The 15,172-nt window shown below is 47.6% G+C and overlaps 4 protein-coding genes across 4 annotated transcripts; 3 read left to right on the top strand and 1 right to left on the bottom strand.

The window, feature by feature from the left end:
- Nucleotides 1-7,028: 7,028 nt before the first annotated feature.
- Nucleotides 7,029-7,478, top strand: DACRYDRAFT_53535 (uncharacterized protein; the record flags this gene model as incomplete). The annotated part of the gene is made up of 1 exon (XM_040775180.1): nucleotides 7,029-7,478. One exon carries the CDS (start codon nucleotides 7,029-7,031, stop codon nucleotides 7,476-7,478), a length of 450 nt encoding a protein of 149 aa, XP_040627797.1.
- A 1,595-nt stretch (nucleotides 7,479-9,073) lies between these two features.
- DACRYDRAFT_108255 (uncharacterized protein) lies at nucleotides 9,074-9,421 on the top strand (the record flags this gene model as incomplete). Its single annotated transcript, XM_040768616.1, has 1 exon — nucleotides 9,074-9,421. One exon carries the CDS (start codon nucleotides 9,074-9,076, stop codon nucleotides 9,419-9,421), a length of 348 nt encoding a protein of 115 aa, XP_040627796.1.
- Nucleotides 9,422-11,504: 2,083 nt separating this feature from the next.
- DACRYDRAFT_53351 (amidase signature enzyme) lies at nucleotides 11,505-12,986 on the top strand (the record flags this gene model as incomplete). The annotated part of the gene is made up of 5 exons (XM_040775167.1): nucleotides 11,505-11,886; nucleotides 11,909-12,175; nucleotides 12,225-12,601; nucleotides 12,645-12,736; nucleotides 12,791-12,986. 5 exons carry the CDS (start codon nucleotides 11,505-11,507, stop codon nucleotides 12,984-12,986), a joined length of 1,314 nt encoding a protein of 437 aa, XP_040627795.1.
- Nucleotides 12,987-13,332: 346 nt separating this feature from the next.
- DACRYDRAFT_22757 (uncharacterized protein) lies at nucleotides 13,333-14,720 on the bottom strand. The gene is made up of 4 exons (XM_040772939.1): nucleotides 14,632-14,720; nucleotides 13,662-14,580; nucleotides 13,581-13,610; nucleotides 13,333-13,393 (listed from the first exon to the last, which is right to left on the bottom strand). The coding sequence occupies exons 1-3, from the start codon at nucleotides 14,641-14,643 to the stop codon at nucleotides 13,591-13,593; spliced, it is 951 nt and encodes a 316-aa protein (XP_040627794.1). The 5' UTR covers nucleotides 14,644-14,720; the 3' UTR covers nucleotides 13,333-13,393; nucleotides 13,581-13,590.
- Between the last annotated feature and the right edge of the window lie 452 nt (nucleotides 14,721-15,172).

Below are 15,172 nucleotides of genomic sequence, written 5' to 3'. Positions count from 1 at the left end.
CTAAGACCTATCTACAGTATAGGTATCTGTGGATGATCCTAAGAGACCAAGTCTGAAGAGACAGTCCCAGGCAGAGTAGGCCTTATATTTATACCTCTGTGGTGGAACCTGTAGAACATCTTGCTTACTCAGCCTAGTCAGGTGATCAGGTCATATGACCAAGGATGAGGTCATATGAGGTCATGCACAGCCATGCACAGCAGGTCACCTGACCATCCAATCCTTCCAGCAGGTTCCAGCACATGCCAAGGTATACCAGCTACTTCCATGTCATAAAGGCTTAGTCATGTCTCTTGACCAACCAATGAGCTGGTGCCCTGACAGCACCTTAAGCCCTTTCACTTTTTTTACATGACTCCAACAAGTGGAGTTTGTAAAGGAATAGAGCGAGAAGTGCTCCATGTCAGATTCTAGTCTCTGTATTATGGAGACCAGCTGAAAGATGGCGGAACGCCTTCTGCCCAGCAGAAGGTGGCTTGGGACCTGGAGTTGTGGATACTCCCACAACTGTACCAGGCTCTTTGAGCTTTTCTGAACTCGGAAATAGTTCAGAATGGGTTTCTGGGCAACAGGAACCTGTGCAAGGAGATCAAAGTACTGATCTCGCTGCTCAAAGAGAGCAAATGGAAACCAAGGATTTCAATATGCTATTGGATGAGGATTCTTCAGCCAATGGTGCTTTGAATAGAAGCAATAGTCAGATCATAACTGGTCTGATTGAAACAGGGGATCAATTAGACCCCCATGCAGATTTGAGTCAGATGCTTGACATCACAGACTCTTTGCAATGCTTGATTGCAGAGCTAAATGCTCTGGCTATGGCTAGCCAGAACCTGGAATGCATACAGAAGTACGTGGAGATGGCATGGCAGATGATGAGTCTCCATATGGAAGATGTGGTCTATGGCTTTGGGCCACAACCAAGTCTCTCCCAATCTGGGATGGGATTGCAGACATTGCCTAACTCACCACATTTGCGAATCCCTTCTGGGAAAGAAGGATCCAAGGCAGATCCTGAAAGAGTATCCTTAAAGCTGTGCTGCACATTTGAGTTTTGGGCTTGAATCTGACATTTGAATGTCTCTTCAAATGGCATATCAAACTCGGCCAGACCAGACTATTGGAAGCCAGAAGTGGACCCTAGACATAGCATTAGGTAATGTAGATTATACATAGCTTAGTAGTAGTCCGAAGGTCCAAACTGCTCTGAATGTATATAGGCAGACTCAGGTACTTTGGATAGGGATCTCGGACTCCTCTCTTACTTACCCACTACTGCACTCATTCAAGATGGGTGTTTCTCTAGTGTACTCTAATAACTACTGCTATACTCTACAGTCACTCCTTAGTCTAGCTCTCTCTCTAAGATGGATCTGAGTCTTGATTCAACTGCTCAACTTTTGAATACCTCTCATTCACCTCTTTCAGCCCTTTCCCTTCTCTCACTCTTGTTTGGACACCCCTTGAACTGCTGTGCCCAGCCTCAGAGCTCACACAAGACTCCTCGGATTGGCATTTGAGTGACTCTATCTTAGGAGGCCACAATTTGATTAGGCCTGATTTTGGCTATTACTACCTACTACTACATACTGGCCACCACTGTTGACTCTCCCTCCAGTGGACTGTCTCCTGACGCCTCATAGGGAGGTGTAGAGTACAAAGGATACTACAGAGTTTGAAGAGACTCCACTAAGAGTCCCTCCCACCCCTCCCAGTATGGAGACGAGGAAAGAGCCCTCTCCAAACATTCATTTTGATTTGGACCAAGAGGGTCCATACACACCAAAGTTCCCATTTGGGGACCTCCCCAATGGTTCCACATGTTTGAACCAAAAATCCACTACTCATGGACATTACAGCACTCCTATGTTTAGGAGCAAAGACAATCTTCTAGGAGGATCAACAATTCCCACCACTCCTATGTGGAGGGTAGATTGATGGTTACAGATGTCTAGGATGCCTGTGAATAATCATATCCTGTCTTCTAAGATGGGATTGAAGCCTAAGGCTTTGGAAACCTCCTATGGAGGTGAATTAGATGTGGAGAAATTCATCAAATTTCTTGTGACACTGGTACATGCATTTTGTGCAGCCAGAATGACTGGGCCTGACTTTAGTGATTGGAAAATCACTTATGCCAGTCAACATGTGACCAGCAGAGCTCACTGTTGGGTAGAGCAGAACATTGATCTAGGTAAAACACCTAGAGATCAATGGACATTTTCCCAGATGATCTGGGGATTGTATAATCACTTCTTCTCAGCAGAAGAAACATTGAAAGCATATGGCACTTTTGACAGCTTGTTGTAAGGATGAGACACTGTTGAAGTGTATAAGGACAAATTAATGTCCATAATGAGTAGGATGCACAAGCATCCTAACAACTTCCAAATTAAAAAGAGGTTCCTCTTTGGGTTAAACAAAGAGATAAGCACCAAAGTGCTTGAGTCAGGTTATGACATTGACAATTAGATGTTTGACATGTTGTTTACTCATGCCATTGAGTCTGAGAGAGGACTTGACATGGCACAAGGGTTACAGGCATGTAGGAATATGTCCAAAACATTGTCCCCTTATAGAGGGATGACAATAGGTAGTTCAATACCTGTGAGGAGATCATATCCTCAACCCAGCCAGTCATATCATCTGATATGATATGAGATTAGGCGCCCAGAAATGCCCAAACTGGGAGCTGGCCCCTCTAAAGGGGCTCCTGTGGAGAAGGGAGTAACTCCCAAGAAAGAGACATATCCCGTAAGCTACAGGAGGAGACCTCCAACCCCTGGTACATCTGGGGGAGTCAAGAGGGACAATGTTTGTCATGTTGACAATAAGTCAAAACTACCCCAGTCTGGGGGAGACCTGACTTGTTACAAATGTAACAAGTCAGGTCATTGGGCAAATACCTGCCCTCAACAAAGAGGTGTGCATCTTGCTGCACCTGAAATGATAGAGGGTGTAGAATACATCCTTGAGGACAATGGCATACATGCCATATTGATGGAACCTTGTCTAGATGATGAACCTGGTGATCTTCATCCTGAGGATGATACAGGTGATTATGACCTGAAGGATGAAGAGTTCAATCATCCTCCAGTATGCAAGTCTGCCAACATCAAAGATGTTGAAGATGTCCCAGCAGAGAACATCATACCTGCTAACATGCAAGTTATGTCAATTAAGCCTGTTGGCTTACCAGTGGTATGAGCAGTATCTGCTCATACTAAGTTCACAGCAGCAAAAGATGTCAAGCCAGAGATCTGGTGAAGAGATGGCACCATCTGTCTAGGAAGAGAGCAAGCTCTTTGGGACGGTGCTGCATCATCCCCCATCAAATGCTATATAAGCATCGCTGGGCACCCTGTGTTTGCCCTGCTGGACAGTGGTGCAGAGATTGATACAATCTCTGCTGACTTCATCCAAGCCCATGGCTTGGAATACATCAAACTGGATAATCCAGTTGCCCTATGACAGATGAGTAGGGGCAGTCATACTGTGATTCAGTACAGTGTTAATGCCAAGATTGACATTGGTGACAGAGTAGTGGAACACTCCTTTGATGTTGTCAATACTGACAAATGCAAAGTGATCCTTGGTACACCTTTCAGCAAGAAGTTTGAGATCTTATTAGATCTCAGTAGAAAAGGCCTCTGTATTGGAGGCCCTATGGGTAAATGGATAGCCTCAGGAGAGGCATTGTCCGTAGGAATACAGAACAGCATCCCAAAGATGAAGCTGGCTTCCAGAAGAGAAGTCAAACACCCCAACCACATTGGGGTCAAGTATGTGCTCACAGCACAAGCATCCACCCCCCAGGCCCCAAAGGGTACTAGGGAAACACTATCTTCCTATGGGGAAGAAATGTTACAAAAGATAAGAGAGACTCTTATCAATGGTATTAAGGATCTCACAGGTGAGATCCCACAACAGCTCCCTCCTTTGAGGGAGGTCAATCATCACATCAACCAGATTGATGATAAAAAACAGTATAGGACTCATCGTCCTGCCTGCCCTGAGTTACTCAGGGAGGAGCTTCATGAGAAGACTCAGTGATATGTCACTGCCAACTGGTGGGTACCAACCCAAACACAGCAAGCATTGCCCATGCTGTGTATTCCAAAATGGAATGGTTGACTTAGAACAACTGTTGACTGTCAAGAGAGAAACTCAAACATGGTGAAGGACATTACACTGATGCCGGATCAGGATGAGATCTGTAGATGGGTGGCCCAACACCCATTCAGATCTAAATTAGATCTTCAAAATGTGTTCGAAATGCTTCAAGTGCACCCAGATGATGTCTGGAAAACTGCATTCCAAAACCCATTTGGGACGTTCATTAGCCAAGTTGGCCAACAAGGCGATTGCAATCTCCCTGTGTCATTCCAATTGCATGATGATGCACATCCTATGTGAGCACTGGATGCAAAAGGTAGTTTGCTACCTTGATGACATCTTTGTCATTGGCTCCACTTTAAGTGAAGCCACTGCAAATCTTAGGATAGTTTTCAATATCCTAAGAAAAGAGAAGCTTTACTTGTCTGTGGACAAGGTTGACTTGCTGTCTCCCAGTATCGAGTGTCTCAGACACAAGATCACAGATGAAGGTGTCTATGCAGATGACAACAAGATGTCTGTCATCTGGAATGCAAAGTTCCCCAAGGATGCCAAAGGAATGCAGTGCTTCCTCAGCATGGTGTCCTATCTGGCACCATATTTCCCAGATGTAGCCAAATACACTGGGCTGTTGTCCTCATTGACACACCAAAATAGGAGTTATGATGTAACTCCTATGCATGAAACTTGTTTCAAGAAGATTCTTGGCCTGGATACAGACTATCTGGTGCTGAAGCCTATCAATCCCAAAAATGGGATCCCTGGCTTTGTCATAGTAGATGCATCTACCAGCAGGGTAAGATGTTACTATGGCCAGGGGCCATCATGGGACAAAGTCTGACCTGCTGGATTCCACTCCAGATGCTTTATGAGTGCCCAATTGTGGTACCCTAGCTACCAGCATGAATTGCTGGCAGTATTGGAAGCTCTCACCAAGTGGGAGAGCCAGTTAATGGGCATTCCCATTACTATTTGCATGGACCATGCACCATTGCAATACCTTCAATCAAAGGCTACTCTGGCTGGAGCCAGAGTAATACGTGCTCAGGAATACCTGCAGCACTTCAACATAATAAATATTCTCCATATACCTGGAGATCATAATAAATTAGTGGACTGGATGTCATGCTCTGACAGTCCTACTGAGACTGTCTCTGCAGATATGCAGATAGACAAGGAGATGGAAGATGCCTCCTCAGATTGTCTTGCTGAGCTGCAACAAACAGTTGCAGTGCATCAGATGACAACAAGATTCAAGGGTACAAAGGTACCCCCAAGGAAATCTCAGTGAACAGTCAGTTCAGGGGATTTGGAGGTAGAGACCAATGACTTCAGTTTGATTCACACCTACAAATGCATGATTCGACAAAGCAGAATTCCTGAGAGATCAGCTCTAAGGGGCATAAGGCCCCTTTGGCTGGGTATATATGTCTATCCAAAAAAGGAAGCAAAAGGGAAGCAGAACTGTGGCTGAGGAACTGTACATTATTGAATCAGTGTTGAATGGGCCATGAATGGTGAATCAGTGATCTAGTCAACCCCTCTCTGCTTCAACACATACTTCTCATCCAAATCAGGGTTTGCTGGGCATTTGGTGCACAAATGTTGGTCTGAATCAGTCCAAATTTGGTGTACCCTGACAATGAGTCAAACAAAGAGTTCAGCAAAGTGCTGAACTCAACAGCAGTCACTCTGACCATTCCAACGCTGCGGCAATCACCCCTTCTGCTGAAGAGGCAGGAGTCAAACATGTTCAGGCTGGGATACAGCCTGAGGATCTGACCCATGCTCCTGCAGGGGAAGTGGCAACACTACCAAGCATTGGCTCCTCTACATCCATAGTGAAAACCTCAAGTTTCCAGCCATGTGGATATTCTGCTCTGATAGGAGCAATAAAACATGCCTATATGGCAGATACCTTCTACCGGAAGGCAGTGGCACAAGTGCCAAATAATAAACAGTGGTTTGTCAAAGACAACCTGCTGTATATGCATCACCCAGATGGTGATGTAGCTCTGTACATGCCCAATGGGCAATCTATAAGATTGCTTCTCATAGCCAATGCTCATGTTAGCATTGTCCATTATGGCAATAGGAAGACACTAGCCTTCCTTCAACACCAGTTTTGGTGGTCATCTGTTGCTGAAGACATGAAAAAGATTTGCAGGACTTGCCTGTGTTGCCAGATGGCAAAGGAGAGCATGGTGAAGCCTTCTGGCCTTCTCCATCCCCTCCCTATCCCTGGAGCTCCAAGGAGCTCCATAGCAATGGACTTTATGGGTCCTCTCCCTCTCTCAGAGGGATATGACTACTTGTTAGTAGTCATATGTCAACTGACAGCAATGGTACATCTAATACCATTGTTAATGATGTCATCTTTGGCTGACATTGTATGAGTATTCACTCAGGAAATCATGCATTTGCATGGTGTACCAGATAGTATTGTCTCAGACAGAGACTCTAAGTTCACTGCCATGTTTTGGCAGGTGTTGCCTAAGCAACTTGGTACAATGTTGCTTATGTCAACCTCATTTCATCCCCAAATGGATGGAATGACTGAGCAAATGATATGCTTAGTTGCACAAATGCTACGAATGGTTGTAGCAGATGACCAGTCTGACTGGTGTGAGTGTCTACCTATGGTAGAATATTCGATCAACACTAGCATAAGTGCTAGCACTACATTCAGTCCTTTCAAACTGAATTATGGACATGTTCCATCCATAACATGGATTGTAAGGCACTCTGAATTGAAGTACCAAGGTGTAGATCATTTCATGCAGCGTGCACAATATGCAGTACATACTGCAACAGATGCAATAATTGAAGCCCAAGTAAATCAGGCTCATCACGCTAATAAGTGTCAACAGGCTTCACCTGGATACAAGAAAGGAGACATGGTTTTCCTTTCCATGCATAACTTGGCAGTTCCAAAGAACTGGGCAGTAAAACTACTGCCAAGGAATATCAGACCTTTCCATATCAGAAAGGTCATGGATACAGACAATTGTCTGTTAGCTCTCTCTGAGAGCATGAAGAAATGTGGGATACACCCAACATTTCATACAAGCCTAATAAGGCCTTACATCCACAGTGATGATGTCCTCTTCCCAGGAAGAGATCCAGATACCATTTATGGTAACGCACCAGATGGCAAACAGATCATTGAGTTGATCGATGATCATCATTGGAGGCAATGCAAGTTGCAATTCCACTTTATTTGGTCTGACAGGGACCAATCATGGGAGTCTGCCAGTAAGGCAGACCAACTCACCCAATTGGATGAGTATTTGGAGCTTCAGGGCATGAAGACTCCAGAGGATCTCCCAAAAAGGGATCCTCAGGGACAATGTCATTGTTAGCCCACATGACTAACAATGGAAGGCCTTTGGCCTTTTATCCCCACAACTGCTGTGGCAGACCATAAGTGGAAGCAATTCCGCAAATTTTTGGCCAATGCAAAGGCCAAAGAAGAGACCACCTCTCTTCTCTTCTCACTACCACCATCCCTCTTCCCACAAATGGTCTCCTTGAATGGCACAGACCTTACTACCATTGTTCTGTTGAACAACCCCCCATCCTTGCACACTGGATGGGGTGAACCTTCTGGCACCCCACTTGTAGGCAGGGGCACTTTGTCTGGAAGGGACTCCTCTGCTGGCTGGGGTGACCCTGCCGACCCACTGGAGTCAGCCCTCATCCCTTGGGACGAGGATGAAGAAGAATTTGTTGATGATGACAAAGATCCTTACCTCATCCCAGATGGGGTACCCCTCCACCCAAAGGAGGATTGCAGCATGTCTTATGGACATGATGCACACAGCTTACTGAGGTGTCAGGGTTCACCCAGTTTTGGTGCAAATTTGATACAATCGACACTGAAAGGCTTACTTCAGCCTCAGTATAGCCCAAATCCACTGACCCTGAAGCAAAAACCACGTGACTTCTTTGAAGCACCACCCTAAACAATGGTAAACTGTACAGTCCCACAGCTACTCTTTTGATTCCATTATACTTCCATTTTTCCTACATGTATATATACCAGCTCTGGGAGCCTTATGCCCCTTAGAGCTGATCTCTCAGGAATTCCACTGTCAGATAGTGACAAACCTAGATTGAACTCTCACCAAACCTCTTTGACTCTCCAATTGGTGTTCAAACCTAGACTTTGACCCCCTTGGATTGTTTGTGACTCCACTGCACCTCTCTTGTGACTAAAGGCATTTCGGGCTGATTCAATACATTGGCCCTACTGTCAACCACAACTCAAGCTTTCATGCTCTCCTTGCTGCTTCTCACTTTTATCAGGCTCCTGATTTGAGGATACTTTTGATATCTGGCAGTGTGCCCTGACACAAGGCCCCAAATGCCCAAGTATGCCTGGGGATCTACTGATCCCTTTTACCCTGAGGCTTGTGCCCATGCCTCTGAGCCCTTTGCTCTCCTTGCAGGGAATCCTCATGCCAACTTATGGTTGGCTCTTCCTTCCACTGAGCAGCTTGCTGACGAGCTGCTCTTCAATTGCATGCATTGCTGGACTGCAGAAGAGACTTGTGAGTGTCTCACACTGGACTGCAGAGACTGCTCCAATGAATTGTTCCACCTCCATTGTGAACATCTCAATCAAGTTGAAGAACTTGAATGTGCTCTTTGTAAGAGGAAAGAAGACCTTGCATGTTCCCTTGAGAAGAATGCAAGATTGTCATCTACTCTGGATGACACTAGGCAGCTCTGCTTGACTACCATGAAAATGATCTCTGATGCCCAGCAATTGGCATCACAGGCTAGGTCAGATGCCGAGCATTTCCATTGGGACCGCAATGACTGGTGCTCCCAATATGACTACCTTCATGGTCATCTTCACTCAACCTTGGATCACAAAGATCCTTCTTGCACACCTCCTACCACAGGGGCTGCAAGCACATCTTTGCAACTGCAGCTGGCATCCTCCCATGAGATGCCTGACAATTATGATGTCCCTATGGATGACCCCATCATTGAGGAGCCTGCACTGGCTCCTCCCCAACCCTCTGCCATAGCCCTCAGCAAGCATCCTGCTGTGGATGAGCCCACCTCTGTGCCTCCATGCAAAGTACCATCTATATCAATGGTAACAACATCTTCTGGTGCCCCCACCCTGAGCAAGTCTTACAGCTCGGTTGCATCCAGCACTGCTGGACTGCCTCTCACTCTCATCTGGACAACCGCCGTGGCTATGTCTAGCTCCTCTGGAGCTAATGCTCAATCTGCATCAACTCAGATTGATGCAAACAGTCCCTCTGTGGTCACTGCTATGCAACAGTGATTCCCTCCCATGGGAGTCTCAGAGATGGTAGCTGCACAACATGCAGCTGCTCATGTGGCTCAGATGGGTCATCCTGTCCCATGAGCCAACCCAACAAATCCCTGGCAGGGAGTTGTAACAGCAAAGCAATTGACCATGACCCAAAACATGGATCTTCCCTGCTGGCAGGTCTTAATGGAGACTGCTGATGCCCACTGGGCTCACACTCCACAGACAGGTAACCTCTGGTCCTGGTTCATGAAGATGGTGGAGCAGGAGGGCAAAGAGGTGAATCCTCACCTCAACAAGGGGCCTAGCATTAGGCGCTCTATGGATGGGAGATACTACATCCTTGACCTTAACATGTGGACTTGGCTCCATGATCACTGTCCTCATGCAGATGTTAAAGGCTGGCAAAAGGGCAATGCTGCTGCCTTTTATGAGATTGCAATGAATCTCTTTCAAACTAAATTTGAATTCAAAGAGTTTGTTGACAAGCATCAGCTCAGCCGATCTGCCATTCCCCATTGGTCTATGACCACTTGCTTCCACAAAGTCATCTCCCTCAATGCAGATGGCGTACATGTTTGGAGCCCTATCAGGGTTGCCAAAGAGTTCATCACCAGTGGGCTCAATGAATCAAAAATTGACACACTGGTTGGTTACTTTGGTCATAGACAACAGAAGGTGGAACTCAGTCATGTATACCACGACAACATTCTTGACAAGAATGGTGTATGTGCTCTCAGTCTTGTAGACTGACATGGCCAATCCTTATGGACAGAAGTCTTCCAGTCTGCCATAGTTCCCCCTCCTGCAGAGGGCCTTCCACCATTGGGTCTCAAACCTGAAGGTTTGAAATGGTCTGATGATCATACCATTACTGCTGCTGGTCCATCTCATGTGGATGCAGCCATTGAGGATGATACCCTCCTCAATTATAGTGATGGCAACAGTTATGACCATGCCTGTTAGTATGTGTACCCCTTCCTCCTTGACAGGGGGGGGTGTGTAAGGGTCCGTATATGACCCCATCCTTTCCTTTCTAGGTAGGATCGCCTCGCAGAGGCGATCATGATCGTCCAATGGACTGACACGTAACAGGTGGCTGTAGGCCACCCTTCTCCTCATCCCTTTTACTACACGCATGTATTACTACTAGTTAGTAATACATTTGTTCCGTGTATGTATTGAGGGCGTAAGGGCACCTTAAGCCCTTTCACATAGTCCTTTCGGACCTCGTTCGGAGTGTCGTTCGGAGTGCCGTTCGAACATCAAATCCGACTTCGAAATTAGAGTGTGCAGCACACCCCTATTGCTTCTACTCTCCCTCTTATACTTGATCCTTTGAACACTCGTTCGGTCTTCGAACGACCTTCCTAGGCAGAATAGTCTCGGACTCTTGGACTCGGATCGAACTCCGACTCGAACGACTGCAGCCTGCAGACGCGAGCTCCCTTCAAGGCATATGCATATGAGCACTTACCCCTCCGTTCGAGATTCGGAACTGACTTCGATTGCGCATTTGACCCCTCTTTTTCTCTCTTCGAATTATCCTTCGATTACTATCTACGCTTCTCTTGCGAACTAACCGCTGTACTACTCGAACCATCGACCTCTACTCCCCCTCCAGCAGACCTACTCCTGACGCCTCATTGGGAAGCATAGAGTACACTGGCTCTTCTACTTCCCCGGTTAAACACACACACCTATCTATTAGAACGGAGTGCTGAAATCGTGAACAGGCCCCAAAGTCATTAATATGTTTAGGCGCCTGCGTCCTATTGGTGTTAGATAGCACGTCCCGTCGAGATTCCTGTCGTGGACATGCCTTTGCTGGCAAAACGCCAGCACTTTCTTCCGCACAACCACGCTTCTTGTCCTCTTCCGCACCGTATCCCGTCTGCACCGGACAGCATTCACTGGACTTTCCACCCCATCGTCTGGTCCTTGTGAGATTGCTGGGACATGAGATACGAGATACGAGATATAACACAGATTGTATCGGAGATGACAACCCACACGAGCTCAGTTCGCAATGGCTGTCCTGCTCGTCCTCGCTCTCTGCTCATTCTTTGTACGGGCATGGCCCTTACCCGATCTCATGCAAGCCAGCTTCCTTGAGCTCCAAAATGGCCTGGACTACGACGACTTTACTAGCGTCGACCTTGTGAACGCCTATTTTGCGCGGATCGAGGAGGTCAACCTCCAGGGCCTTGCGCTTCGGGCGGTGATAGAGACTAACCCAGCTGCCCTAGCCCAGGCTGCTGAGTTGGACTGGGAACCACAAGTGTACGGGAAACGCGGTCCTCTGCATGGGATTCCCATCATCATTAAGGATAACATCGCGACCACGGCGGAGGAGGGAATGAACACCACGGCTGGGAGTTACGCACTATTAGGCTCGATCGTGCCCGGTGATTCTACTGTTGCGGAAAAGCTGCGGCGGGCGGGGGCTATCATCCTGGGCAAAGCGAACCTCGTAAGTTCCTTTGTTCTTGGTGCAAGACCACTGCTTACGGCTCCAATCGGAATGGGCGCATTTCCGTGGTAATCTCGCATCGGGCTGGTCAGGCCGCGGTGGACAATGTACCAACCCGTACTACCCCAATGCTGATCCTTGCGGCTCTTCATCGGGATCTGGGGTATCGAGTGCAATTGGATTGGCTGCTGGTGCCCTTGGTAGTGAAACGGACGGCAGTATCGTCTGCCCCAGTAATCAGAACAATCTCGTAGGCATCAAGCCGAGCGTTGGGCTGGTCAGCCGCTCTGGAGGTATGTCATGTCTTCTATCATGTCCAACTCGCCCGGTCTGATGTTTCAGTCATCCCGATCTCGGAGCATCAGGATACTGTCGGTCCGATGTGCCGCTGGGTTACTAATTCCGCAGCACTCTTGACTGCTATAGCCAAGCGAGATGTCCGTGACAACTACACCCTTGCAGCACCAGCGCTTGTCCCCGACTACACGACCGCCTTGAATGCGAATGCACTGCAAGGCGCTCGTATCGGCGTGCCTCGAATAGTCTTTGACCAGGACAACTATACGGGTAACGACCCATACGTGAATGTTGTGTTCAACCAAGCCATCGAGACTCTCAAGAGCTTGGGTGCCACAATTGTCGATCCTGCTGACCTTCCGGATGCGATCGAGATCACGCAGAGCAACAATGAGACAGTCGTTCTTAACACTGACTTCAAGGTGGGTGCCCAAGATCGTCGATGACCTCGCTGATCGTTCATAGATTGACTTGAACCGCTATCTTGCAAACTTGGTGGAGGTTCCAACTGGGGTTCGTACGCTTGCCGACGTAATTGCGTATAACCTTGCAAATCTGTAAGGAATTCATGTTGTTCCAAAAAGTGATCAATGCTGAGCATCAGCGCACAGTGAACTGGAGCTGCCGACTAACTATTCTGATCAATCCGAGTTCATTGCGGCAGAAGCTACAACCGGCTTCAACTCGTCATACTATACCGCGTTGTATGATGATTACGCACTGGGTCGCACTAACGGCATCGACGCTGCACTCCAGATGTATAAGCTGGACGCGCTTATCATGCCCAGTCCAGGTACGAACAGATAGTTGTCCACAGGGCATTCAAAGCTGACGAATGGACAGGATACACGACCGTGCCAGCAGCGATTGCGGGATACCCTATCATCACTGTGCCTCTCGGGTTCTATCCGTCCAACGTCACCATTGGCTCTGCTGGACCTGTCACTGTTTACCCAGCGCCAGGCGTACCCTTTGGCCTCGCTTTCCTCGGAACGCAGTTCAACGAGTACAAATTGATTGGATATGCTTACCCATATGAGCAAAAGACAATGACAAGATTGCAAGGCAAGCCATATGCTGTGCCCCAGACGCAACTGAGCGACGTCATATCAAGCAGTCCATATTAAACCATGTAATCATTAGCACAGTAGGGAGTGAACGATGGCGATGAAGACGTTGTGATGTATGGAGATGGATGACAAATCAAGGTGTACCTGAAACGAACGACATCAGCACGGGTGCGGAAGAAAGGGCAATAGAGAGGAAGATCAGCATGTCAACTAAGTCATAGGTGCAGACGTGCTGCCCACAGGCATCCAGAGGTCCGCTCTCGGCTAAGAGGTGCCATTGTGGTCGAAATCGACACTCATCAGAAAGAGAGAGAATAGCAACCTTACTTACGTTTGGAGGTTCAGCGATTGAATTGGACGACTGAAGACGCTGGGTCAGAAGATGATGTGGCAAGCAGGATAAATCACATACTAGACATGCTATTAAGTTCATTGTTAAGAGAAGTAATCAGTTGATCGGCCCAAACATTGATATCCTCTCCGTTCGGAGGGACGGGGCATGATGAGCAAGGCGTGGAAACGGTTTGGAAGCAGGCCACGCTGATCAAATCGATTCTGAACAGTTCCTCCAGTGGAATTCGAATATTTGTGGCAAGCTCCGCGCGGAGCAGGGTAATCCAGTTCTCTGTCCAGTGCACATTCTGACATTCTGCACATCTGGGAATTATCGGCACCAGTTGGGCAGCCCAATCGCGAACGAGCCTGTCCCTAGCCGCATGCAGGTGTAGGAGGGCGATCAGATACGAGCTTGGCATATGCCTGAATTCTTCGATTTGCCCCGAGTTGGACATGCGATCCACACCGAAGGTCTGGCGGGCAGCACTGTCGAGTTCGTCATCAAGATTGACACTGGCAGCAATGGCGAACGCGCGGAGAGGAGCTGGGTGTATGAAGGCGTCAAACTGGGCTCGAAGAGAGGTGACAGCAGCACGGACGCCATATAGCTTCGCAGCAACATAGCATTCGTGCCACAGGTTGAGAGATTGGACCTTTGGATCAGGCATCGGATATATGCACTGAAGCAGAAAATTCACAACAATCGGGTTGACGGGAATGGGGATGACAGAAACGCGACCACATTCCAGGGTGTCGTACGCAAGAATGAGATCCTTGAAACCGCCTTCGAGTTCGACCAGCATGACACGATGGATACGAAATAGCACCCGGTGACCGTCTTCTTCAGCGCGCAGGGTAAGATCGGAACTGTCGAAATTGAAGGTGCTAGAAACCAACTCGGAGTGGTTCGTGGACTGGATCAACTGGATAGGACCGGTTTCTGGGCTGACGATAAGGTCCATTCCACCATCTTCAATGGACGAAACGGGAGATCGCTATGGAGAAGTTAAGGATACAAGCGCGTCGGGGATGTGGGAGATGCTTACAGGATTTCCCATTATCTCAGGTGTCGGAGAGTTGCAGGATAGGTTGGAAACGGGCTCTGAAAGGCATTGGCCATCTTCAATAGAGGAAGCGGATGATCCCTGTGAAAACTTTGAGAATATGAGCGTATTTGCAGGTGTGTACGGTAACTACCGATTGTCCCTTCATGTTAGACGTTACGATGGTGAAAAGTAAGTTGGACGAAGACTCTGAGACCACCCGTGGTCAAAATTTGATGCGATTGATCACTAGAGCGCCGACACGTGCCAGTACGTCCGTCATCATTCTTCAAATGTGGCGACACGAAGATGCTGATGCGGCAGAGTTAATACGATATCTGGCCGATGGCAAACCAAAACAAAGCCACTCTGTCCGTTAATCGTGCGTTTCATATCGGCATATACAAGAGTGACAAGCGAGGCTAATAAGATGCAGAGATATACTACAATTTTGTAGTATGAGTGGGTGTGATGAAGAAAGTGGACCGGAAATTTCAGACTCGGTCCAAATGGGGAAGGCTGTGCTGGACGAAGAGATGGAATT

The sequence above is a fragment of the Dacryopinax primogenitus genome (assembly GCF_000292625.1).
Source record: "Dacryopinax primogenitus strain DJM-731 SS1 chromosome Unknown DACRYscaffold_11, whole genome shotgun sequence".
NCBI lineage: Eukaryota > Fungi > Basidiomycota > Dacrymycetes > Dacrymycetales > Dacrymycetaceae > Dacryopinax > Dacryopinax primogenitus.
The sequence above is the reverse complement of the archived record's forward strand: the minus strand, read 5'-3'. Positions and strand labels throughout refer to the sequence as shown.

What these genes read in the sequence shown, in the direction of transcription:
- DACRYDRAFT_22757 (XM_040772939.1), bottom strand. An exon ending in TGAACTTAATAGCATGTCTA is followed by an intron (nt 13,611 to 13,661) that starts GTATGTGATTTA and finishes CAGCGTCTTCAG; the next exon opens with TCGTCCAATTCAATCGCTGA.